Source organism: Oncorhynchus keta, chromosome 1, assembly GCF_023373465.1.
Source record: "Oncorhynchus keta strain PuntledgeMale-10-30-2019 chromosome 1, Oket_V2, whole genome shotgun sequence".
NCBI lineage: Eukaryota > Metazoa > Chordata > Actinopteri > Salmoniformes > Salmonidae > Oncorhynchus > Oncorhynchus keta.
In genome coordinates this window covers 8987022-9014135 of record NC_068421.1, presented here as the reverse complement: position 1 = coordinate 9014135, position 27114 = coordinate 8987022, and the positions used below count along the sequence as shown (strand labels likewise).

Genomic DNA, 27114 nt, shown 5'->3' with positions numbered 1-27114 from the left:
ATTATCTTTTTGTTTTCTCATGATTTGGTTGGGTCTAATTGTGATGCTGTCCTGGGGCTCTGTGGGGTCTGTTTGTGTTTGTGAACAGAGCCCCAGGACCAGCTTGCTTAGGGGACTCTCCTCCAGGTTCATCTCGCTGTAGGTGATGGCTTTGTTATGGAAGGTTTGGGAATCTCTTCTTTCTAGGTGGTTGTAGAATTTTAACGTCCCTTTCCTGGATTTTGATCACGAGTGGGTTTCGCTAATTCTGCAGTGCATGGATTATTTGGTGTTTTACGTTGTACACGGAAGATATTTTAGAAGAATTCTGCATGCAATCTCAATTTGGTGTTTGTCCCATTGTGTGAATTCTTGGTTGGTGAGCGGACCCCAGACCTCACAACCAAAAAGGGCAATAGGTTCCATAACTGATTCAAGTATTTTTAGCCAGATCCTGATTGGTATGTGGAAATGTATGTTCCTTTCGACAGTGTCTAGATTTATTTATTATAGATTTATTTGTGGTCCTGGACCTTGTTTGGAACACCATTTTTTTTTGTCTTTCTGAGATTTATTGTCAGGGCCCAGGTCTGTCAGGGCCCAGGTCTGTCAGGGCCCAGGTCTGTCAGGGCCCAAGTCTGTCAGGGCCCAGGTCTGTCAGGGCCCAGGTCTGTCAGGGCCCAGGTCTGGCAGGGCCCAGGTCTGTCAGGGCCCAGGTCTGGCAGGGCCCAGGTCTGGCAGGGCCCGGGTCTGGCAGGGCCCAGGTCTGGCAGAATCTGTGCAGAAGATCTGGGTGCTGCTGTAGGCTCTCCTTGGTTGAGGACCCGAAACACCAGATCATCAGCAAACAGTAGACATTTGAATTCAGATTCTAGTAGGGTGAGGCCGGATCTCTCTCTCCCCCTGATCTCTCTTTTTCTCTCTCTCAGTCTCTCAGTTTTCTCACCCTCTATGAATGCACATAACAGTATATTTTAGTTATATATTAGAGTCTAATATACTGTTAGACCGTTAATGTAGCATTTTGAGAAATAATAAATTATTCACTGTTTTCTCACTTTTCTGTCTTCAGGTATAACAGTTTAACAGCATTGAATGAGAATGATCTGTCTGGGTTGAAACACCTGGAGCTGCTGATGCTCCACAGCAACACCATTCACAGCATCGCTGACAGGGCCTTTCAAGACCTCAAGTCCTTACAGGTATAACCCATGACAGCACTGTCATAAAACACCTGTCGATATACAGGTAATAGAACCGCGTGAGTACATGAGGGATACAAATTCACACAGGTGTGGTTCCTGAGTTAATCAAGCAAATAACATCCCATCATGCTTAGGGTCATGTATTGAATGGGTCATTAATATTTTAGCAGGCTATTATTTTGGACGTAATTGTGGCATGTCTATGCACCCATAAGATGACAATGCCCACATCCACAGGGCACAAGTGGTCACTGAATGGTTAGCGGAGCCTGAAAAACTATGTACAGTGCCTTCAGAAAGTATTTATACCCTTGAATGATTCCACATTCTGTTGTGTTACAGCATGATTTCAAAGTTTATTAAATATATGTTTTTTTCTCACCCATCTGCACACAATGACAAAGGAGCCCCACAGGGGTGTGTGCTCTGCCCCCTCCTGTACTCCCTGTTTTTAGATATTTTTACTAATGTATTGAAAAATAAATACAGAAATGTCTCATTTACATAGGTATTCACAAGCCTGAGTCAATACTTTATACAAGCACCTTTGGCAGCATTATCAGCTGTGTCTTTATGGCTAAGTCTCTAAGAGATTTCCACACCTGGATTGTACAACATTTGCCCATTATTTATTGTTAGTTCTGTCAAATTTGTTATTGATCATTGCTAGACAATCCCTTTAAGGTCTTGCTATTGATTTTAAAGTAGATTTAAGTCAAAACTGTAACTCGGCCACTCAGGAACATTCACTGTCTTCTTGGTAAGCAACTCCTGTGTAGATTTGACCTTTTGTTTAAAGTTATTATCCTGCTGAAAGGTGAATTAATCTCCCAGTGTCTGGTGGAAAGCAGACTGAACCAGGTTTTCCTCTAGGATTTTGCCTCTGCTTAGTTCCATTCTGTCTCTTTTTTTTATCCTGTAAATCTCACCAGTCCTTAACAATTACAAGCATACCCATAAAATAAAATCACATTTTATTGGTTGCATAGACATATATTGCGGGTGTAGGGAAATGGTTGTGTTCCTAGCTTCAACAGTGCAGTAATATCTAACAATACACAACAATACAAACAAATCTAAGAAAGTGAAAGAATGGAATTAAGAAATATAGAAATATTAGGATGATCAATGTCGCAGTTCGATGTGGACGGGGGCGTGCTCCCTCTGTTGTCTCCTGAAGTCCACAATCAGTTCCTTCATTTTGTTGACATTGAGGGTGAGGTTATTTTCCTATCACCACTCCGCCAGGGCCGTCACCTCCTCCCTGTAGGCTGTCTCGTCGTTGTTACATTTACATTTACATTTAAGTTGTTGGTAACCAGGCCTACCACTGTTGTGTCATCTGCAAACTTGATGATTGAGTTGGAGACATGCATGGCTACGCAATCATGGGTGAACAGGGAGTATAGGAGGGGGCTAAGCATGCATCCTTGTGGGGCCCCTGTGTTGAGGATCAGCAGAGTGGAGGTGTTGTTTCCTACCTTCACCACCTGGAGGAAGCCCGTCAGGAAGTCCAGGACCCAGTTGCACCTACCACTATGCTTGAAAATATGGAAAGTGATACTCAGTAAAGTGTTGTATTGGATTATCCCCAAACTTTGCATTCATGACAAAAAGTAAATTGCTTCACCACATTTTCTGCAGTATTACTTTAATGCCTTGTTGCAAACAGGAAGCAGGTTTTGGAATATTTTTATTCTGTTCAGGCTTCCTTCTTTTCACTCTGTTAATTAGGTTAGAATGGTGGAATAACTACAACGTTGTTGATTCATCCTCAGTTTTCTATCACCAGCCATTAAACTCTGTATCTGTTTGAAAGTCACCATTGACATCATGGTGAAATCCATGAGCGGTTTCCTTCCTCTCCGGCAACTGAGTTAGGAAGGACACCTGTATCTTTGTAGTGACTGGGTGTATTGATACACCATCCAAAATGTAATTTATAACTTCACCATGCTCAAAGGGATATTCAATGTCAGATTTGTTAAAATGTTTACCCATCTACTAATAGGTGCCCTTCTTGGCAAGGAATTGGAGAACCTCCCTTGTCTTTATGATTGAATCTGTGTTTGAAATGCAGTGCTCCACTGAGGGAGTTTACAGATAATTGTATGTGTGGGGTACAGAGATGAGATAGCCATTAAAAATAAATCATGTTAAACGCTATTTATTGTACATATAGTGATTCCATGCAACCTATTATTTGACTTGTTAATTATTCCTGAACTTATTTATGCTTGCCATAACAAAGGGATTGAATACTTATTGACTCAAGACATTTCAGCTTTGGAATTTGTATTAATTTGTAACAATTTTGAAAAACATAATTCCACTTTGACATTATTCGGGGATTGTGTGTAGGCCAGCAAGATTTTTTTTTAAATCAATTTTTACATTCAAGCTGTAACAACAATATGTGGAAAAAGTCAAGGGGTGTGAATACTTTCTGAATGCACAGTATACCCATATTCCATGTCCGTCTCAGTCACCAGATCTCAACCCAATTGAACACTTATGGGAGATTCTGGAGAGGCGCCTGAGACTGCGTTTTCCACCACCAACAACAAAGGATGGAATTATGATGTCACATCCCTCCAATAGAGTTCCAGACGCTCGTAGGTAGAATCTCTGCCAAGGTGTTCTGTTCTGGCTTGGTGGTGGTCCAACATCCTATTAACAAACTTTCTGGTGTTGTTTCTTTTATTACCCCTATATATACACCACTTAGAAGACATTTTGTATCCAAAGCCAGACCCACATAATTTTTGAAACAATTGGTGGTCCTGGGTATTGAACCCACTATCCTGGCATTGAAAAGCACCATGCTCTACCAACTGAGCTACAAAGGATCCTTTATGTCTGTAATACGTTGACTCATTTGATTCACATTTGCTCATATCCACATTGGCAGACATAACAATGATTTTGTTAAATGTATAACCTACTCCATTCATAACCTCATATCATTCTTTGACAGAGTAGACTTTTCCCCACCAAGCTAGTGGAGCCAAATATCTAAGCATGCTAAGACATTAATAAATACAAGTTCTTCCTTCCAGTAACTTCTTTCAAATCCACGTGTAATTCATCTTGGAAAATATATCACCAAATAAACAGCTGTGTCTTTTGTCCGTGGTGTTCATATTTTATTCCAAAGAAGTTTGTAGGCTCTGAGGGTTAACTGAGGAAGGGGTTTATGAAAGACCTTGGACATGCATCACTTTACAACTGCTTTGAGTTACTCTTATTTAAAAAACATTCACAACAGCTGACTTCTGGAAGTGGTCCCAGGCAGAATAACCTCACATCACCTCTGGCCCGGATGATTTTTACAACACTGTTTTTCCTAATGAAGCGCCTCAAACACGTTAGCCGTGGTAGACTCTCGCTCCAGGGGTCTCTATGTATGACTATAACTTGTATTTTTCAATGATGTGCCTTCAGGTCCTGAAGATGAGCTATAACAGAGTGAAAGAGATCAACAAGGACACCTTCCAAGGCCTGGAGGGCCTGGTACGACTCCACATGGACCACAACCTCATCGAGTTCATCAACCCGGAGGCGTTCTACGGTCTCACCATGTTACAGCTGGTCCACCTGGAGGGCAACCTGCTCCAGCAGCTTCACCCGGATACATTCATCACGCTGAGGCACAGCCAAGTGTTCAAGGTATCCTCCGTCAGGAACATCCACCTGTCTGACAACCTCCTTGCCAGCCTCCCCAAAGACGTCTTCACTGGCTGCTCTCAGCTGGAGAACGTCTATCTCCATGGCAACCCATGGTCCTGCGACTGTCGCATGGCTTGGTTCCCAGAGTGGGCGGAGATAAATTCAGGTAAGGTTACATTAGATTGTCTGCAACGTTCTGTCTGCAACGTTCTGAATGTTTGATTTAACTGAGTACGCCCTGTTGACAGTTACTGTACTTAAAAAAAAAATGAACCAGGCAGGCTCAGGGTGGCAGGTAAGCAGAGTGGTTAGAGCGTTGTGTCAGTAACCAAAATGGTTGCTGGATTGACTCCCGGACCTGACAAGGTAAAAATCTGTCGTTCTTCACCTGAACAAGGCAGTTAACCCATTGTTAACCTGTTAGGCCATCATTGTCAATAGAATTTGTTCTTAACTGACTTGCCTAGTTAAATAAAGATCTGGTGAATTCTCTACATGCATGAATTTATACCGTGAAAAAATGTGTTTCTTCAGTAAATTGATGTTGCGTGGGACAGTTTCCAGCAGGAAAACCCTGCTTCTCCAAAGAAGACAGATCCTCTTTATTGCTGGAAATACGTATTTTTAACTTTTTTCAATATCAGCATCAAGTGGTACTTAAAAATACTAAAAAAACAGGAACAAAGGCTCTATTGTTTTTTTATCAAAAAAATGTCATAAATAAGAAAATGTAGATGGATCTAAATCTAAATTTAGACTTTGTGATTTAGAGCATTATCATAAACAACATTTGAAAACATGGGAAATAGGGAACCAACCATGACATAAATAAATATTAATAAATAAATCATGACTTAAAAACGACATATCGATTCAGTAATGACCTTGTTTTCCAGGTGTGCTGAAATGCAAGCGAGACAGGAAGTATGCCAGAGGTGAAGCCTGCCCCGTCTGTGAGACCCCTTCTCTCATTCGAGGCAGGAGCCTCATCCAGCTTCCCCGTGACTCCTTCACCTGTACCAAACCCTGGATCCATCCCCATCTGAAGCAGAGGAACGTCAGCCTGGACCAGGGGGATTACACCCCTGTCTCCCCCCGGGACTTCATCGCTCCCATTGGATCCCTGCAGATGAACCTGACAGATCAGTTCCACAATGACGCTAGTCTTACCTGCACAGTCCAGAGACCATCATCCATGGAGAACCTGACTCTAACCCAGGTGGAGGAGGGGGAGAAGAACGTGACCATGCTCTCCACCACCATCTCTACATGGCTGGTTTGTAATATTGACTATGAGCACATCCAACAGCTCTGGCGCATCCTGGCTACGTACAGTGACGTTCCCATGAAGCTAGAGAGAGGGTTGATGCTCTCCAGGACCCCAGACATGATCTACAAGTACACCCAGATCAGACCAATGGAGGGACATGATGAAATCCACACAGATATCGAGGCTGATATTATAACTTCACCAGCGTGGTTGATGCAGGGAGAGGTTAACTTTCAGCTGGACCGTACCACGACCACATTCTCCACTCTGCACATTAAGTACAGGTCAGTGGTTAACCTGCGTGTGGAGAACAAGGTGTCGCAGAGGAGGGACCGTTACAGCTGGACCATCATCAAACGAGACAACCAGACTCAGACTGAGCACTCTGTCCTCATAGGTGGGTGTTTGGTCAGAGATACAGCCCCCATACAATGCTTGTTGATGCTTGTTGAAAAGGGCTACATCAAAGCAATGCATGGTTAATATGTGTCTTGTTCATGACTGAGCACTCTGGGTCCTCATAGGTGGGTCCTACAATACACAATATGTTGTGGATGAGCAGAAATGTGTCCATATGATGTATGTAACATACTCTCAGAGCTACAATATAGCAATGTGCATTATAAAATCTATTTATTCACGTGATTCTTGTTGTAATTACAGGTGGGGTGGTGGAGCTCAACTGCCAGACTTTGGGGGAGCCAAAGCCCTCTGTAGAGTGGATCTTATCGGACGGCAGTAAGGTGCGGGCGCCCTACACCAGTGAGGACCGCAGGATAGTGATCACCGCTGATGGGAGGCTGACCCTGAGAGGAACAGACACCTCAGACACTGGGCTTTACCGCTGCATCGCCACTAACTACCTGGACGCAGACGTGCTCAGCTTCCGGGTCACCGTGCTGTCTCCCGATGTGGAGGAGGAGGAGGTCAACGGGGTCAAGCTCTCACGGCCTCTGGGCCAGAGCCTGGTTCTCGACTGTGGGTCCGCAAGCAGCCCTGATGCCTCGGTCCAGTGGATTCTACCTGACAACACAGTGCTGGATAAATCCTATGGGAACAGGAAGGTCTTTAGGAATGGGACTCTAGGAATAAAAGATCTGACCTCCAGAGACCGGGGGTTTTACAGGTGTCTCAGTGCTAACTACCTGGGGGTGGACCTGCTGACATCCCAGGTGACAGTTACTGGGGAGGGGTACAGGAAGGTGACAGTGGTGGATAGTGAGGGGTCAGGGATGGAAGCTGGGGTTGAGTTTGAGGTTGGCGGGGGCATAGAAGAGAGGGAGGATTCCCACAGTGAGATCCCTTCCTCCAGCCCATCTGACAGAACCATTAAGGAGTCCAGGACCATCACATCAGATAGACCGTACCCCAGACTCAGGTCCTCCTCTCGGGGCAGAGGATCAGAAGGCTCAGGGGGGAGGCGGAGGGGCCCAGCCAGCAGTAGACGCATATGGAGCAACAGGAGGGTCTTTGATCAAGCCTCCAGGAAAGTAGACCCCCAGAGATTTGCAGAGTTCATGAAGAAGGCTCAAGGTGGTTCAACAATAAAGACAGAGAGGGAGAAAGAAAAAGGAGTTTCTGAGACTGACATGTCTGCGGACGGGGATGCTGGATCTGGGGAGGGTCTGTCTCATGAAGATGGACTCGTTGTTTTACCAACCAGCGTCATGACAACCACAGATACTCCAGATGAAAGAAAGATGAGAGTAACTGCAAGCAGAGAGAACGTAAACTATCAGAATAATGTCATGGCAACCACCGACAACAGTGAAACCAGTTTCATGACAACCATGGAGATCCCAGATGACATTCGGACGAGTTTCACTGTAACAACAGAAAACACTGACAGAGTGACGACAGAGTCATACAGCCGGTCAGACGCCACACCCATCGAGTCCACATTCACCCACGGACCCGACATCACAGGGAGTATCAGTGGAACTCAGAGTGAGGCAGTCACACCAAACATTCCCGGTATCAGTAGGTCTAGTGGAACTAGTGGGTCTAATGGTGAGTCGTACGCTCTGGAGAGGAACATGACGGTACCCCTGAGGCTACCCGTCACTCTCCGCCTCACCGTGACCGACACCACAGACGAGACCCAGATCCTATTCTCCGGAGAAGCACCTGCAGAACCAGAGACCTCCACCGGGGCGGCGCGATGGCTTGTTGCCGACCCCAACGTCACCCCCATGATGGACAGTCCCAGGTCACCCCCTAGAGGGCCTGAGATCCACACAGCCACTGACCCAGACAGCCAGACCACCTTCACTGCAGTCACCACCACAGAGAGAGAGCAGGATGAGATCACCTTCCACACCACCCAGAGGATCAAGTCCCCCCGTATGCCTGCAGGCTCCACCATCATCTCCCGCCAGCAGATCCACATCATCCCCCCTAAGAATGGCCGAGGAGGAGGAGGAGGAGGTGGAGGAAGAGGAGGAGGGGGCCGGAGGAGGAACCATCCTGGCAGGAGGAGGTTTATCAAGCCCAACCGAATCACAGACATCCAGTCCATCCTGAACAAACTCAAACAGCCCACCACAGTGAAGAAGCAAGGCAACAACACAGTACCCTACACTATGGAGCTGACCACAGGTACTTTATGTCATTTTGTTCAAATATGATATGTAGTTTCTACACTATTGATCTAATCACAGGTACCCAGGTACCCAGTTATCCCAAATGACAAAATGTGGTATATTACACGTATGCTAAAGTATACTTAAATATACAACAAATTTAAATAATATAATTCAAATGCGAAATGTACTTTTCTGGTATATCTTAAATATCTATAAATATATACTGAACAAAAATATAAACGCAACATGCAACAATTTCAACGGTTTAACTGAGTTACAGTTCATATAAGGAAATCACTTAATTCAAATAAATAAAATAGTCCATAAACTGTGGATTTCACATGACTGGGCAGTGGCCAGCCATTGGTGCACCTGGGATGGCATAGGCCCACCCACTGAGGAATCAGCCAATCAGAATGAATTTTCCCCCACAAAAGGGCTTTATAACAGACAGAAATACTACTCCTCAGTTTCATCAGCTTGTCTGGGTGGCTGATCCCAGACAAAGGTGAAGAAGCTGGATGTGGAGGTCCTGGGCGGCAGTTGTGAAGCCGGTTGGGCATACTGCCAACTCTAAAATGACGTTAGAGGTGGCTTACAGTGGAGAAATTAACATTAAATTCTCTGGCAACAGCTCTGGTGGACATTCCTGCAGTCAGCATACCAATTGCACATTCCTTCAAAACTTGTGACCAATTGCACATTTTAGAGTGGTCGTTTATTGTCCCCAGCACAAGGTGCACCTGTGTAATGATCATGCTGTTTAATCAGCTTCTTGATATGTCATACCTGTCATATATTATTATTATTCATACCTGTCAGGTGGATGAATTATCTTTGCAAAGGAGAAAAGCTCAATAACAGGGATATAAACAAATTTGTGTGCAAAATCTGAGAGAAACTTTTTTTGTGCATATGGAACATTTCTGGGATCTTTTATTTCAGCTCATGAAACATAGGACCAACACTTTACATGTTGCGTTTATATTTTTGATCAGTATACTGTCATCACACTTCAATACACTTATTAAAAGTGTACTTTAAATTAATTGTTTTTCAGTCTTTCAGTATACTATATGTTCACTATCGTTAAACTTAAACATAATCATTAAAACTGTACATTAATTTAAAACGCTTTAAAATTATTATTGTATATTAATTTAAAATACACTTGGAGTTGTTTTTAAGTTGAAGCACAATAAAACAATTTTAGGAAACTGCTTGTCAGTGATTAAGCGTGCTAGTAGTATACAGTGCCTTTCAAAGACATTCATACTCTGTGTATTTCTTCACATTTTGTTGTGTTAAACAGCATGATTAAAATTGATTTAATTGTATTTTTTTGCCAATAATGAACTCAAAATACTCTGTAATGTGAAAGTGAAAAATAACTAAAAAATAAATAGTAAGATAAAAACAAATTTAAAAATGTTTAAAAATATATATATAACATTGAAAGTCAATATATATAAAAAATATTTTAAAAAATAAAAAGAGTTCTTAACAGGGCATGTTTTTATATATATATATATATAAAGATAACTAAATTATAGTCGTTGCATAAGTATTCAGCCCCTTTGTTAAGTTAAGAATACATTAGTTCAGGAGTAAAATGTGGCTTAACAAATTACACATGGACTCACTCTGTGTGAAATAATAAGGGTTCCACATAAAGAGAGGGCAGTGATTGGTTGATGGGTAACAATATCAAATCAGACATTGAATATCTCTTTACGGATGGTCATTTTAAAACTTCTTGACACACCCATCCCGTTAGCGGGATCATTTTCGTCAACCACCGATGAATTGTAGAGCGCCAAATTCAAATTAAATTACGAAAAATATTAAATTTTCATGAAATCATAAGTGCAATATAGCAAAACACAGTTTAGCTTGTTGTTAATCCACCTGGCATGTCAGATTTCAAAAAAGCTTTTTGGCGAAAGCATACCAAGCGTTTATGTAAGGACATCTCTCTCAGCAGACAAAACATTACAAACAGCTAGCAGCAAAGTAGATTGGTCACGAAAGTCAGAAAAGCAATAAAATGAATCGCTTACCTTTGATGATCTTCGGATGTTTGCACTCACGAGACTCCCAGTTACACAATAAATCTTCCTTTTGCTCCATAAAGATTATTTCTATATCCAAAATACCTCCATTTGGTTGTCACGTTATGTTCAGAAATCCAAACGCTCGAGTGGTCACGACGGGGCAGACGAAAATTCCAAATAGTATCCGTAAAGTTTGCAGAAACATGTCGAACGTTTTTTATAATCAATCCTCAGGTTGTTTTTACAATTTGTAATCGATAATATTTCAACCGGACTGTAGCTTCTTCAATAGGAGAGAAAGAGAAAATGTCTGCTCCATTCTGTTGGGGCATACAAAACGCTGCTGGCACCCAGCCATCCAATGACGCGATGTGATCTTTCTCTCTAATTTTTCAAAGTAAAAGCCTGCAACTATGTCTAAAGATTGTTCACACCATGTGGAAGCCATAGGGAAAGGAATCTGGTTGATATCCCTTTAAATGGAATGAAGGCAGGCAATGGAACAGAGCGCTTTCAGGAAAAACCTTCACTTCCGGGTTGGATTTTCCTCAGGTTTTCGCCTGCAATATCAGTTCTGTTATACTCACAGACAATATTTTGACAGTTATGGAAACTTTACAGTGTTTTCTATCCTAATCTGACAAGTATATGCATATTCTAGCTTCTGGGCCTGAGAAATAGGCAGTTTCATTTGGGTACGTTTTTCATCAAAACATCAAAATACTGCCCCCTACACTCAAGAGGTTAATAATTATGCTGTGGATTATGCATTAAACCACCCAGACACATCAAAGATATACAGTCGTACTCCTGAAATGAGCTGGAATGAAACTTCTCAGGGATGTTACATTGATTTGGTGATTTTAAAACAGTTACAGAGTTCAATGGCTGTGACGATGATATCAACAACACTGTAGTGATTCCAAAATAATGACAGAAATTACAATGTGAAAAGAAGAGTACAAATATACAAAATAAAAATAGTATTGTATGCAACAAGGCACTAAAGTAATACTGTTAAAAAATACTGCTAAGGAATACACTTTTTGGCCTAAATGCAAAGCCTTATGTTTGGGGCAAATTCAACACAACACATCACTGAGTAACTCCTGCCTTATTTCAAGCATGGTGGTGGCTGCATCATGGCATTGGTATGCTTGACAATCTGCAAATACTGGGGAGTTTTTCAGGATAAAAAGAAACAGTTTGGAGCTAAGCACAGGCAAAATCTTTTATTCAGTCTGCTTTCCAACACCTTTCAGCAGGACAATAACCTAAAACACAAGGCCAAATTTACACGAGTTGCTTACCAAGAAGACAGTGAATCTACTTGAAAATATATGACAAGACTTGAAAATGGTTGTCTAGCCATGATCCCCGACATCTTGACAGGACTGGAAGAACCATGAACAGGATAAAGGATTAATATTAGGCAATCCATGTGTGGATTGGATTGGCTCTCGGAGATTTACCCAGGAAGACTCGCCAATGTAATCACTGCCAAAAGTGTTTCTATAATGTATTGACTCAGGGAGCTGAGTAGTTATGCAACAACTATATTTTAGTTATTTAATATCTATCAATATTTACAAAATGTTAAATAAAATCTTTGCTTCGATTGTTGACTATTATTTTTTTATTTTATTAAATCAATTTTAATCCCACTTTGTAACGATAACATTTTAAGAAATCCAATGGGTATGAAGACCTTTGCAAGGCACTGTAATTTCAGTGCCAATAATGAGTTTTGAAATATTTTCTTAATTCCAGTTCAGAAGAGTGCAGAGAAAGTTGACAACGATAACGATTGTTTATTCCACATAAGGTAGCATGCACAGCTGAGGAAAATGCTTCCTGACACTATACTTTTTAATATCTCAAGTAAATATATTTAAGTATACTTTAAAAAAAAGTATATTTAACATAAATGTCCACAAAATATATTAAAGTATACTTTTAAAAATACATTTGCAAAATGTTTTGCATATTACCCAGCATCCTTTTCTGCAGCTCAAGTTTCCATTTATAATATGATATCGTTCTTTATATTTAGGTAATTCAAATGTTTTTGATGTTCATTTTCAAACTGAATAATGTTGTACTTTTAATTACACATCACATTTGACACATTACACATTTTATTGAAATGTTAATTTATCACCATGTGAAAAGCTAAAGTGTGAAATACCACTGATGAAGTTATCAAAAGCGTAACTTGTAGTTTGCTGCTCCAGCCACAACTGTTTTGTAAATAGCATTGGCTGAAAGATGCCTTGGTAAATGAAAGTTACCTTTACATGGCTAATTACAATAACTAATGTGGTTAATGAGTAGAAGTCTATTTGTAAAATTATACTTGAAACATGTACTTGAAATAAATGCACTTTCTTTGTAAAGAAAATACAGGAGATATAATTCAAATACAATTTTAGTACTTCTAATCCATGAGAAATATACATATAAAATGTACATAAGGTGTATTCAACATATATTTGTTTTGCTCTTTATCTAATATACTAAGAAAAATTGAAAAAAATCATCCCAATTAACATCATTTTAAATGTATTTAATCAAATTAAATGCTAATGAAATAACAAATAAAATCGACATTAAATGTATTTCAAATCATTTTTTATATACTTAAATATTGTTATACTTGTCATGTTGTTCAAATGTGTTATGTCTTTTCTTGTCTTTGATGTTGACATTAGCTTTGTTGGTGAGACTCTTGAGCTTTGAGGAACAGCCTAAAGATCATGATGATGAGGATTATGATGATGATGATGGATTCATTGTTATTATTGTTGCTATTTCAGACTGTGACTGTGATGAAGATGGGAAGAAGAAGACAAGCGGTCAGAGGGTCGTCTCACCAAAAACATTGCCTAAATCATCGCCTAAAGACCCTAGCTCCTCTCTAGGAAGAACAGAGAGGCCCATCTCTACAACACTGGACACTCCCACCACCACATACTCAACAGAAGCCCCCACCACCACCACCACCCAGCCCACCTCCACTGACTCTCAGTCCAGAGGTGAGGTATCCAGCGATGACATGACCTCCTCTGAAGCCCCAGAGTCTGACCCAACATACCATCCTATGACGAGCACAACAGATGAACCAACAACCTCCACCATCACAACCACAACCGCCTCCAAGGTCGTCCGTGGTAAGATCAACTGGGACAGGCTGTTTGAGAACAGGGCGAGGCAGAAGGAGAAACTCAACGGGCTACGGAAACCAGCCAGGCCCTCCACCACCACAGAGGGTTCAACAATGGTCCAACCCACCACCACCGCAACTACAACTACAACCGCACTGCCCACCCAGCGGTCTCTGGCTGAACCTGTGACCGAGTCACCGTCTAGAGCAGGTAAACACAGAGAAACCCCAGAAAGCTCATCAGACGATGACTATGGAGATTCATCGCCTGACTCTGAGGCCTCTACCACATCCCAGCCTGGCACTAGCCGTGGAACTACAACACCAGCCTGGCACTACAGGTACTCAAACACCACAGAGTCTTCCCCAGACACCCAGACTATCGCTACTCCCCCCACAGAAAAACCTGCCCCAAGAGAAGACACAGATGAGGCCTCATCCTCTGGGTCTGAATCAGGAGGGTCAGGGGGGTACCTATCCCGTAGATTTGGGGCAAACCGGAGACCGAATGGAGGGTCAGGGGGCAGGAGGCCTTTCAGAGGCAGGTGGACTTTCAGAAAAACCATAACAACTACCGAAGCGCCCAGCACCACCACGGAAACAACAGAAACCATCATTGAGACCACCATGGAGACCACCACATATCCCACACGGACCGTCTCCGTCTCCAAGCCCCTGTACACGCCCTCCAGGGAATCAGAAAGGTCTGCAGTGACTGTGTCCACTGACTTGACCTCCGTGGGAGAAACTACCACAGACTCCGACTCATACGAAGATGAGAACTGGACGGATGAGCTGGAGTCCACCACTAACCGTCCACGAGCCTACACTTCCACCACCAGGCCCAGAATGACTTCCAACACACCTCATCCAACCACCACCTCAAGGCCTTACACTACATCATCAACCCACGTACAGACTAACACCGACCCCATCAGAGTGAACACTAACATCAGGCTCCCGTCAGGTAGAGACAGTCCTTACCAGATCACACAGAGACCCACGATCAGGAGAACCAGGCCAACGGTGTCCAGTAAACGGACCAGACCAAGCCCAGACAAGACCCTGACTTTTGACACACTGACTGTTCTGGAAGCAGAGCAAGGGCACACCAATGGCCCCTACAGCAGCAAGGACATAGACAATGCCATCTCCAACGCCTATACCCACATCACCGGCTATGATACGACAACCGCTAGCATTGTGGGCTTTGAGCCCTCTACCAAGGACATGCTCACCAAGCCCAGGATTGTGGGAGGCAACGCGGCTAGCTTCACTGTCCTGTCCAACTCAGACGCCTTCCTGCCCTGTGAAGCCGTGGGCAGCCCTGAACCCACCATCAGTTGGAAACGCTTCTCTTCAAGCACAGGTAAAAGGGTATAAATATTTAGCATGTTATAAAACTAACTTTGGAATGAAGTTGTACTGAAGTTATACTGTATTTAAATATTCTCTCTCACTCCCTCTATCTTGCTCTCTTTCTCCCACTCTCTATACTCTTACTCTCACTCTCTTTCTCCCCCCCTCTCTCTCTCACTCTCTCTCGCTCTCTCGTTCCTCCCTTCCTTTCAGGAAGCACAATGACCATCAAGGGCAAGATGGGCAAGTTTGAGGTGTTCCAGAATGGCACTCTGTCCATCCAGAACGCCAACATCAAAGACCGTGGCCAGTACCTCTGCCTGGCCGAGAACGATCATGGGTCGGACAAGCTCCTGGTCACTCTGTCCGTAGTGGCCTACCCCTCACGCATCCTGGAGCCCAAGGTACGGGAGATCAAGTCCCACTCTGGGAAGACAGTGGAGATGAAGTGCAAGGTGGAGGGCCGCCCCACCCCTCTGGTCTCCTGGATCCTGGCCAACCGCACCCAAGTCAGGGGCCACAACTCGGACCCCAGAGTGTCAGTGACCCCAGAGGGTACTCTGCTCATCAAGCAGGTGTCTGTGTATGACCGGGGCCATTACAAGTGCATCGCCAGTAACCCAGCAGGAGCCGACACTGCCACTGTCAGACTGCAGGTGGTGGCAGCACCTCCTGGTATCCTGGAGGCCAAACGACAGCAGGTCCAGGCTGGTGTGGGTCAGAGCCTGTGGTTACCCTGTACCGCTCAGGGAAGCCCCCAGCCCACTGTACACTGGGTCCTCTATGATGGGATGGCGGTGCTGCCCATGAAGACCTCTGTGGACCCCAGAGTGTCTGTGTTCGCTAACGGGACGCTCCACCTGACCGATACGGCTGCCACGGACAGTGGAAAGTATGAGTGCATCGTCACCAGCTCTACAGGGTCAGAGCGCAGGGTGGTGACGCTGACGGTGGAGAAGAAGGAGATGGCTCCTGAGATTGTTGAGGCGTCACACCTCAGGACGGTGCTGTCGTATGGTGACCAGCTCAGGCTGAACTGCTCGGCCACCGGGGACCCCAAACCCAGGATAATCTGGAGACTACCCTCTAAGGCTGTGGTGGACCAGTGGCACAGGTAATGAGGACATGATCTGTAATATATACGTAATCACACAGTCTATTCAGGGACAACATACACACACACTGAAAGGTATCCAGGTTCTCTGTGCTACAACACAGCTGTTTAAACACACCAAAAGAGACATCATTATAACTTCTCCCCAAATGATTTAGTTATGTTTCCAGTGCAGAGAGCTAAAACTGTGGTTCTCCCAGAGACAAGAATCGTGCCTCTTCAGTACAAGTTTAAGTTAGTCCATCCATGCACTGAGCACCTAAGTTTGAAAATGTACAGAAACATGGATTGAAAACAGAGACTTCAAAAAATAAAGCCAGGAGCCTCCTGAGTGGCGCAGTGGTCTAAGACACTGCGTCGCAGTGTAAGCTGCACCACTAGAGATTCTGGGTTTGAGTCCAGACACTGTAGCAGCCGGCCACGGCCGGGAGACCCATGGTGGCAGCGTACAATTGGCCCAGCGTCGTCTGGGTTAGGGCAGGGTTTGGCTGGCAGGGATTGTCCTATCGCACACTAGCAACTCCTGTGGTGGGCCGGGTACGGTGTACGGTGTTTCCTCCAACACTTTGGTGCGGCTGGCTTCAGGGCTTTGTGTCATGAAGCAGTGCGGCTTAGTTGGATCGTATTTCGGAGGACACACTGCTCTTTACCTTCGCCTCTCCTGAGTCTGTACGGGAGTTGCAGTGATGAGATAAGACTGTAACTGCCAATTGGATACCACGAAAAAGGGGTATAAAAAAATAATAAACAAAAGTTTTTAAATAAAAAAATGAGCCAGTCTCGGAATCTGACCTGCCAGGCTGAACACATCATGTAGATACATGTAAAGACTTGCTCTGTTATTTGTATAGTCAGAAATACACTACATGACCAAAAGTATGTGGACACCTGCTTGTCGAACATCTCATTCCAAAATCATGGGTGTTCTGGGAAGGCTTTCCACTGGATGTTGGAAAATTGTCACAGGGACTTGCTGCCATTCAGCCACAAGAGCATTAGTGAGGTCGGGTACTGATGTTGGGCGATTAGGCCTGGCTCACGTTCGGTGTTCCAATTCATCACAATGGTGTTCAATGGGGTTGAGGTCAGAGCTCTGGGTAGGGCAGTCAAGTTCTTCCACACCGATCTCTACAAACCATTTCTGTATGGACCTCGCTTTGTGCATGGGGGGCCATTGTCATGCTGAAACAGGAAAGGGCCTTCCCCAAACTGTTTCCACAAAGTTGGGAAGCACAGAATCGTCCAGAATGTAATGGTATGCTGCAGCACTAAGATTTCCTGTCAGTGGAACTAAGGGGCCAGATTTTGCATCCGCCAAACCCAGATTAATCCTTTGGACTGCCAGATGGTGAAGCGTGATTCATCACTACAGATACGCGTTTCCACTGCTCCATAGTCCTATGGCAGCAAGCTTTACACCACTCCAGCCGATGCTTGGCATTGAGCATGGTGATCTTAGGCTTGGAAACCCAATTCATGAAGATCCCACTGAACAGTCATTGTGCTGACATTGTTTCCAGAGGCAGTTTGGAACTCGGTAGAGAGTGTTACAACCGAGGGTACAGACAATTTTTACGGGCTACGCACTTCAGCGCATGGCGGTCCCATTCTGTGAGCTTGTGTGGCCTACCACTTTGCAGGCTGACCTGTTGTTGCTCCTAGACGTTTCCACTTCACAATAACAACAGCACTTACAGTTGACCGGGGCAGCTCTAGCAGGGCAGAAATTTGTTCGGCAGCATCTGATCTACATAAAGCTACATGTTAATGTAATATCTCTCCTTGGACAAAAGGTACAGACTGTAGTGTTCAAATGAACCCGTAACACGTCATCTTATCACAAGCCGTAGCTGTTAAAACCCAATCAATTCAACCCAGTATAAATGACCTTATTTAAGCCTCTCAATCGTTTCTCCGTTAGCAGTTGTTCTTAGCTGGGGGGGGAAAAACTGAGACCAGAATAACTGAGGGGGGGGGGTATTTGCCAGATTAACAAGCCAATATGACGGATTTTAGACTGGATATCGACACAAACAAGTTTTATATTATTTGATCAAGGACTAAAAAGATGAACATGAGAGTACCAGAAGAACGTTGGCTTCCTGGTTGAGACATTTATCTTGATCCTAATAATGTAGCTGACATTCTGTTATGTATCCTCTCTGCATTCAATCACTGGGAAAAAAGAACTTGTCCGTATTTTGGAAGTCTATTTGAAACAGAGACTTATGTAAACAAAAATTGTCAAAAAAAACAACACTTCCTTTGTGAATGTCGAAGAATGTAGTGCCTAATGGTTTCATTCACTGTTCAGTTCATAAAATCATTATTCCCAGCCTATATCATTAACTTCATTATGCAGATAATGACACTTAGTGGAATGTTTTTCCCTCTGTTTCTTGTCCGATTTAAACTGTTATGAGGCTGGCGAGGCAGCCCTGACGTGGTTTTTATTAGTCTTTTATTTTTTTCTGCAACTGCTGTAGGATTCGGAAGAAGCAATTATTGTGAGTCATTGTCAATGGCCTTGATAAAAGACAGAGCTGATCTGCTGTAAGCCAGCCTGGCCCTGCCAGGTGAAATAGAGGGATCTGCTCTAAGCCCGCCTAGCCTTGCCAGGTAAAATAGAGTGATCTGCTCTAAGCCCGCCTAGCCCTGCCAGGTGAAATAGAGGGATCTGCTCTAAGCCCGCCTAGCCTTGCCAGGTAAAATAGAGTGATATGCTCTAAGCCCGCCTAGCCCTGCCAGGTAAAATAGAGTGATCTGCTCTAAGCCAGCCTGGCCCAGCCAGGTTAAATAGAGTGATCTGCTCTAAGCCTGCCTGGCCCTGCCAGGTGAAATAGAGGGATCTGCTCTAAGCCCACCTGGCCCTGCCAGGTTAAATAGAGTGATCTGCTGTAAGCCAGCCTGGCCCTGCCAGGTGAAATAGAGATGATCTGCTCTAAGCCCGCCTAGCCCTGCCAGGTGAAATAGAGTGATCTGCTCTAAGCCCGCCTAGCCCTGCCAGGTAAAATAGAGGGATCTGCTCTAAGCCCGCCTAGCCCTGCCAGGTAAAATAGAGTGATCTGCTCTAAGCCCGCCTAGCCCTGCCAGGTGAAATAGAGTGACCTGCTCTAAGCCCGCCTAGCCTTGCCAGGTAAAATAGAGTGATCTGCTCTAAGCCCACCTAGCCCTGCCAGGTGAAATAGAGGGATCTGCTCTAAGCCAGCCTAGCCTTGCCAGGTAAAATAGAGTGATCTGCTGTAAGCCAGCCTAGCCCTGCCAGGTGAAATAGAGTGACCTGCTCTAAGCCCGCCTAGCCTTGCCAGGTGAAATAGAGGGATCTGCTCTAAGCCCGCCTAGCCCTGCCAGGTAAAATAGAGTGATCTGCTCTAAGCCCGCCTAGCCCTGCCAGGTGAAATAGAGGGATCTGCTCTAAGCCCGCCTAGCCCTGCCAGGTAAAATAGAGTGATCTGCTCTAAGCCCGCCTAGCCCTGCCAGGTGAAATAGAGTGATCTGCTCTAAGCCCGCCTAGCCCTGCCAGGTGAAATAGAGTGATCTGCTCTAAGCCCGCCTAGCCCTGCCAGGTGAAATAGAGTGATCTGCTCTAAGCCCGCCTAGCCTTGCCAGGTAAAATAGAGTGATCTGCTCTAAGCCCGCCTAGCCCTGCCAGGTAAAATAGAGTGATCTGCTCTAAGCCCGCCTAGCCTTGCCAGGTAAAATAGAGTGATCTGCTCTAAGCCCGCCTAGCCTTGCCAGGTAAAATAGAGTGATCTGCTGTAAGCCAGCCTAGCCCTGCCAGGTAAAATAGAGTGACCTGCTCTAAGCCCGCCTAGCCTTGCCAGGTGAAATAGAGGGATCTGCTCTAAGCCCGCCTAGCCCTGCCAGGTAAAATAGAGTGATCTGCTCTAAGCCCGCCTAGCCCTGCCAGGTGAAATAGAGGGATCTGCTCTAAGCCCGCCTAGCCTTGCCAGGTAAAATAGAGTGATCTGCTCTAAGCCCGCCTAGCCCTGCCAGGTGAAATAGAGTGATCTGCTCTAAGCCCGCCTAGCCCTGCCAGGTAAAATAGAGTGATCTGCTCTAAGCCCGCCTGGCCCTGCCAGGTGAAATAGATGATCTGCTCTAAGCCCGCCTGGCCCTGCCAGGTGAAATAGAGGATCTGCTCTAAGCCCGCCTGGCCCTGCCAGGTAAAATAGAGTGATCTGCTCTAAGCCCGCCTAGCCCTGCCAGGTGAAATAGAGTGATCTGCTCTAAGCCCGCCTAGCCCTGCCAGGTGAAATAGAGTGACATGCTCTAAGCCCGCCTAGCCTTGCCAGGTAAAATAGAGTGATCTGCTCTAAGCCCGCCTAGCCCTGCCAGGTAAAATAGAGTGATCTGCTCTAAGCCCGCCTAGCCCTGCCAGGTGTAATAGAGTGACCTGCTCTAACCCCGCCTAGCCTTGCCAGGTAAAATAGAGTGATCTGCTCTAAGCCCACCTAGCCCTGCCAGGTGAAATAGAGGGATCTGCTCTAAGCCCGCCTAGCCCTGCCAGGTGAAATAGAGGGATCTGCTCTAAGCCAGCCTAGCCCTGCCAGGTGAAATAGAGGGATCTGCTCTAAGCCAGCCTAGCCTTGCCAGGTAAAATAGAGTGATCTGCTGTAAGCCAGCCTAGCCCTGCCAGGTGAAATAGAGTGACCTGCTCTAAGCCCGCCTAGCCTTGCCAGGTGAAATAGAGTGATCTGCTCTAAGCCCGCCTAGCCCTGCCAGGTAAAATAGAGTGATCTGCTCTAAGCCCGCCTAGCCCTGCCAGGTAAAATAGAGTGATCTGCTCTAAGCCCGCCTAGCCCTGCCAGGTGAAATAGAGTGATCTGCTCTAAGCCCGCCTAGCCCTGCCAGGTGAAATAGAGTGATCTGCTCTAAGCCCGCCTAGCCCTGCCAGGTAAAATAGAGTGATCTGCTCTAAGCCCGCCTAGCCCTGCCAGGTGAAATAGAGGATCTGCTCTATAGCCTGCCAGGTAAAATAGAGTGATCTGCTGTAAGCCAGCCTAGCCCTGCCAGGTGAAATAGAGTGACCTGCTCTAAGCCCGCCTAGCCTTGCCAGGTGAAATAGAGGGATCTGCTCTAAGCCCGCCTAGCCCTGCCAGGTAAAATAGAGTGATCTGCTCTAAGCCCGCCTAGCCCTGCCAGGTGAAATAGAGGGATCTGCTCTAAGCCCGCCTAGCCTTGCCAGGTAAAATAGAGTGATCTGCTCTAAGCCCGCCTAGCCCTGCCAGGTGAAATAGAGTGATCTGCTCTAAGCCCGTCTAGCCCTGCCAGGTAAAATAGAGTGATCTGCTCTAAGCCCGCCTAGCCCTGCCAGGTGAAATAGAGGGATCTGCTCTAAGCCCACCTAGCCCTGCCAGGTGAAATAGAGTGATCTGCTCTAAGCCCGCCTTGCCCTGCCAGGTGAAATAGAGTGATCTGCTCTAAGCCCGCCTAGCCTTGCCAGGTAAAATAGAGTGATCTGCTCTAAGCCCGCCTAGCCCTGCCAGGTAAAATAGAGTGATCTGCTCTAAGCCCGCCTGGCCCAGCCAGGTAAAATAGAGTGATCTGCTCTAAGCCCGCCTGGCCCTGCCAGGTGAAATAGAGGGATCTGCTCTAAGCCCACCTGGCCCTGCCAGGTTAAATAGAGTGATCTGCTGTAAGCCAGCCTGGCCCTGCCAGGTGAAATAAGATGATCTGCTGTAAGCCCGCCTAGCCCTGCCAGGTGAAATAGAGTGACCTGCTCTAAGCCCGCCTAGCCCTGCCAGGTAAAATAGAGTGATCTGCTCTAAGCCCGCCTAGCCCTGCCAGGTCCCTGCCAAAATAGAGTGATGCTCTAAGCCCGCCTTGCCAGGTAAAATAGCTGCTCGCCCACCTAGCCCTGCCAGGTGAAATAGAGGGATCTGCTCTAAGCCCGCCTAGCCCTGCCAGGTGAAATAGAGGGATCTGCTCTAAGCCAGCCTAGCCCTGCCAGGTGAAATAGAGGGATCTGCTCTAAGCCAGCCTTGCCAGGTAAAATAGAGTGATCTGCTGTAAGCCAGCCTAGCCCTGCCAGGTGAAATAGAGTGACCTGCTCTAAGCCCGCCTAGCCTTGCCAGGTGAAATAGAGGGATCTGCTCTAAGCCCGCCTAGCCCTGCCAGGTAAAATAGAGTGATCTGCTCTAAGCCCGCCTAGCCCTGCCAGGTGAAATAGAGGGATCTGCTCTAAGCCCGCCTAGCCCTGCCAGGTCAAATAGCCCGTCTGGCCCTGCCAGGTGAAATAGAGTGATCTGCTCTAAGCCCGCCTAGCCCTGCCAGGTGAAATAGAGTGATCTGCTCTAAGCCCGTCTAGCCCTGCCAGGTGAAATAGAGTGATCTGCTCTAAGCCCGCCTAGCCCTGCCAGGTGAAATAGAGTGATCTGCTCTAAGCCCACCTAGCCCTGCCAGGTGAAATAGAGTGACCTGCTCTAAGCCCGCCTAGCCCTGCCAGGTCAAATAGAGTGATCGGCTGTAAGCCCGCCTAGCCCTGCCAGGTGAAATAGAGGGATCTGCTCTAAGCCCGCCTAGCCCTGCCAGGTGAAATAGAGTGATCTGCTCCAAGCCCGTCTAGCCCTGCCAGGTGAAATAGAGTGATCTGCTCTAAGCCCGTCTAGCCCTGCCAGGTCAAATAGAGTGATCGGCTGTAAGCCCGTCTGGCCCTGCCAGGTGAAATAGAGTGATCGGCTGTAAGCCCGTCTGGCCCTGCCAGGTCAAATAGAGTGATCGGCTGTAAGCCCACCTGGCCCAGCCAGGTCAAATAGAGTGATCGGCTGTAAGCCCGCCTGGCCCAGCCAGGTCAAATAGAGTGATCGGCTGTAAGCCCGCCTGGCCCAGCCAGGTCAAATAGAGTGATCGGCTGTAAGCCCGCCTGGCCCAGCCAGGTCAAATAGAGTGATCGGCTGTAAGCCCACCTGGCCCAGCCAGGTCAAATAGAGTGATCGGCTGTAAGCCCGCCTGGCCCCTGTAAGAATGACTCATTCCCCATGTATGTTTTATGGAGATTGATGGAAATACCAAGCAGGAGGACATATACTGTAAGCTCCACAAGGATGAAAAGTCATTAGATTTTGTTTACATTTACATTTACATTTAAGTCATTTAGCAGACGCTCTTATCCAGAGCGACTTACAAATGTGTTGACATGACTGCTGCTGTTTAAAACAGAACTTTTCCCCCAGTACATGACCTACTATAGTTCTGTATGTTATTGTAAAATCAATAGTAAGTAATATCATATAAAGCAACATTCTTTCTCTACTCAACTCTTTTTAATTTGTTGTCATCTACAAATGATGTCTCACTGAATCTCCGTTTGGGTATTGGTTAGCCTACAATTAGGGTGTGGAAATTTTAAGATTATTTTGCTCTTCATTCGTAGTCACTTAGTAGCCTCCTCCCGACCGGTCACGTTGTACAGTGCCATATTTTCCTAAAGGAAACCCTAAGTGTTTAATTTTTCTTGGAATAGAAACACAATAATATTAATCAAGTTAATGAAGCTACATTTCTTAAAATCAATCCCCATATACTATGTTCTTGCAAAAAAAGGGTTTTAAATTCTCTAATACAGCCAATTTTTAAAAACAGTCAAATGCTTCTCAAAGATGGCTTCTGGGGGTCAAACTAGAACTAACTAGCATTAATGGCAAAAATGGCTGACACTTAAATGACGTGCCATAGAATTCTGCGGCAGCCCGCAAGCTGTGCTGCAGTACGAAGTAACTTTTAAAGAAATAACCAATGTACCTAATTATTTTTCACATCTCTTTATCCAGGATGGGAAACAGGATCCAGGTCCTGGACAACGGTACCCTGGTCATAGACTCTGTGAGTGACAAGGACGCTGGGGACTACCTGTGTGTGGCACGCAGCAAGGTGGGAGACGACCTCCAGCTCATGAAGGTCACTGTGTCCATGAAGCCAGCCAAGATCGAGCCCAAGACGTACAGCAAGAAGCAGGTCCCCTACGGCAACGAACTGAAGGTGGACTGCAAAGCGTCTGGAGCCCCGGAGCCAGAGATCTCCTGGGGTCTACCAGACGGCACCATGGTCAACAGCGCCCTGCAGGCAGACAGCAGCAGTGGAGGGGGACGCGCACGTCGATACATCCTGTTTGATAATGGCACGCTTTATCTCAACCAGGTGTGAAATCTACCTGAACACTAATTATTTAATGCATTGGCTTGCTAGGAGTAATGGGCTGTATTCAGTGTTACTAACTCAATGTTGCTAATTCAATGTTGCTAACTCAACGTTGCTAGATGTATTTCTTCTCTGTCTTTGTAGTCCTCTGACTCTGAACTGCTAGTACTGTGTCTGTCTACAGGTGGGCATGGCGGAGGAGGGAGACTACACCTGCTATGCCGAGAACCAGCTGGGCAAGGACGAGATGCACGTCCACATCACCGTGGTGATGGCAGCGCCACGGATACGGACGCCCAGCCGGACCTACGCCCAAGTGAAGCCTGGAGGTGACATCCGCTTCGACTGTGAGGCCACGGGCGAGCCCAAGCCCAAAATCCTGTGGATGCTCCCTGCCAATGACATGATCGCAGCCTCCAACGAACGCTACCTGATGCACGTCAACGGGTCTCTCGATATCCGGGACGTTAAGCTTAGGGATGCTGGTGAGTACGTGTGCATGGCTCGCAACACCGCCGGGGATGACAGCAAGGTTTACAAGCTGGATATTGACGGAAACCCTCCGGTGATCAATGGCTACTACCAGAACAGGACCGTGGTGAAAGACACAGCTGCTAAGTACTCCAGGAAGTTCATAGACTGCAAGGCCGCTGGAGACCCGCCTCCGAAGATCACCTGGATCATGCCGGATAACATCTTCCTGAATGCTCCGTATTTCGGCAGCAGAATTATTGTCCACCGCAACGGAACGCTGGAATTCCGAAACGTCCGTCCGACGGACATGGCGGAGTTCATCTGCATGGCAAGGAACGACGGAGGGGAGGCGGTGATGGTGGTACAGCTGGAGGTCACTGACATGCTCCAACGGCCCATCTTCAAGAACCCCTTCAACGAGAAGGTGGTGACCCGCATGGGCAAGACCACGGTGCTGAACTGTTCTGCAGATGGTCACCCCACACCAGAGATCATCTGGCTGCTGCCTAATGGGACCCGCTTCACTGGCAGCCCCGACCGGGGCTCGCGCCAACACCTAGGCAATGATGGAACCTTTGTCATCTACAATCCCACGAAGGAGGATGCTGGGAAATACCGCTGTGCCGCTAAGAACTCCGTGGGCTACATTGAGAAACTGATAGTTCTGGAGGTGGGCCAGAAACCTTTAATCCTCACCAGGCCCAGAGGGATCATACGCAGTGTGTCTGGGGACCCTCTGTTCCTCCACTGCCTGGCTGATGGCAGCCCCAGACCCAGCATCTACTGGACCATCCCTGGAGGCCACACCCTGATCAGGCCTCAGGTCCATGGACGCCACCAGCTGATGGAGAACGGGACCCTGGTTGTCAGGGACACCACCCTCCACGACCGGGGAAACTATGTGTGTCGGGCCGTGAATGACGCTGGCGAGGCGGTTCTCACAGTGCAGGTCATCATCATCGCCTACCCTCCCCGCATCACCGCGGGACCCCCTCCCACCGTGAGGGCGGTGGCGGGGGCGCCCATCCAACTCAACTGTGCTGCCATCGGGATCCCAAAGCCAGAGATTACCTGGGAGCTGCCTGACCTCTCTGTGCTCTCCACGGCGGGAAAAGGGCGGCCCACGGGCAGCGAGCTGCTCCACCCACAGGGCACGCTGATCATCCAGAGACCCACCACAGCAGATTCTGGCACCTACAAGTGCCTGGCCAAAAACCATCTGGGCACGGACTCACGGGTCACGCATATGCGTGTGCTGTGAGGACCAGCGCTGACTAAAGGGGAATATAGAACCCCTGGACTATAAACTCTAAACAGACACAGAAACTTTACAGAGCGTCCTATAATGTACAATGTCAGGACAGACTGTTTTCCACATGTGGACTTGTGAGGAGCGGGGTTTGTGGAATAGTTTGACCACGGTACCTCTCACATCAATCAGCCAAGAGCAGAACCGGATTATTGAGAGGAGGAGGAGGAGGAGGAGGAGGGTGAGGAGGAGGAGGAGGAGGAGGAGGAGGAGGGAAAGGAGGAGGGAACGGAGCAGGGAACTAGAAGAAAGGGAAACTGTACGGAAAAAGATCTGTTATTTTCCAAAAAAAGACGGACTAACTGTTATTCTTATTGTAACAGTCAGAGGTCTGGAAACTCACCACTGGTTCTCTTTTGCTTTGTTTTTAAAGGGTCTAGAGACTGGGTCTGACAGTGAGGCTGCATGTTTTTAAAGGGTCTAGAGACTGGGTCTGACAGTGAGGCTACATGTTTTTAAAGGATCTAGAGACTGGGTCTGACAGTGAGGCTACATGTTTTTAAAGGATCTAGAGACTGGGTCTGACAGTGAGGCTACATGTTTTTAAAGGATCTAGAGACTGGGTCTGACAGTGAGGCTACATGTTTTTAAACTGGGTCTGACAGTGAGGCTACATGTTTTTAAAGGATCTAGAGACTGTCTGACAGTGAGGCTACATGTTTTTAAAGGATCTAGAGACTGGGACAGTGAGGCTGTTTTTAAAGGGTCTAGAGACTGGGTCTGACAGTGAGGCTACATGTTTTTAAAGGGTCTAGAGACTGGGTCTGACAGTGAGGCTACATGTTTTTAAAGGG

The 27114-nt window shown here is 46.3% G+C and overlaps 1 protein-coding gene across 1 annotated transcript in view; it reads left to right on the top strand.

Moving 5' to 3' along the window:
• The window catches only part of igsf10 (immunoglobulin superfamily, member 10), a 30426-nt gene extending 3922 nt beyond the window's left edge, over positions 1–26504 (top strand). The window contains exons 3-10 of the mRNA XM_035776636.2: positions 1052–1181; positions 4629–5019; positions 5750–6520; positions 6787–8721; positions 13579–15294; positions 15498–16398; positions 24171–24537; positions 24722–26504. Coding sequence (XP_035632529.2) covers positions 1052–1181; positions 4629–5019; positions 5750–6520; positions 6787–8721; positions 13579–15294; positions 15498–16398; positions 24171–24537; positions 24722–26272 — 7762 coding nt within the window. The 3' untranslated portion in view covers positions 26273–26504. The remainder of the gene's footprint in view (positions 1–1051; positions 1182–4628; positions 5020–5749; positions 6521–6786; positions 8722–13578; positions 15295–15497; positions 16399–24170; positions 24538–24721) is intronic.
• The last annotated feature ends 610 nt before the right edge of the window (positions 26505–27114 follow it).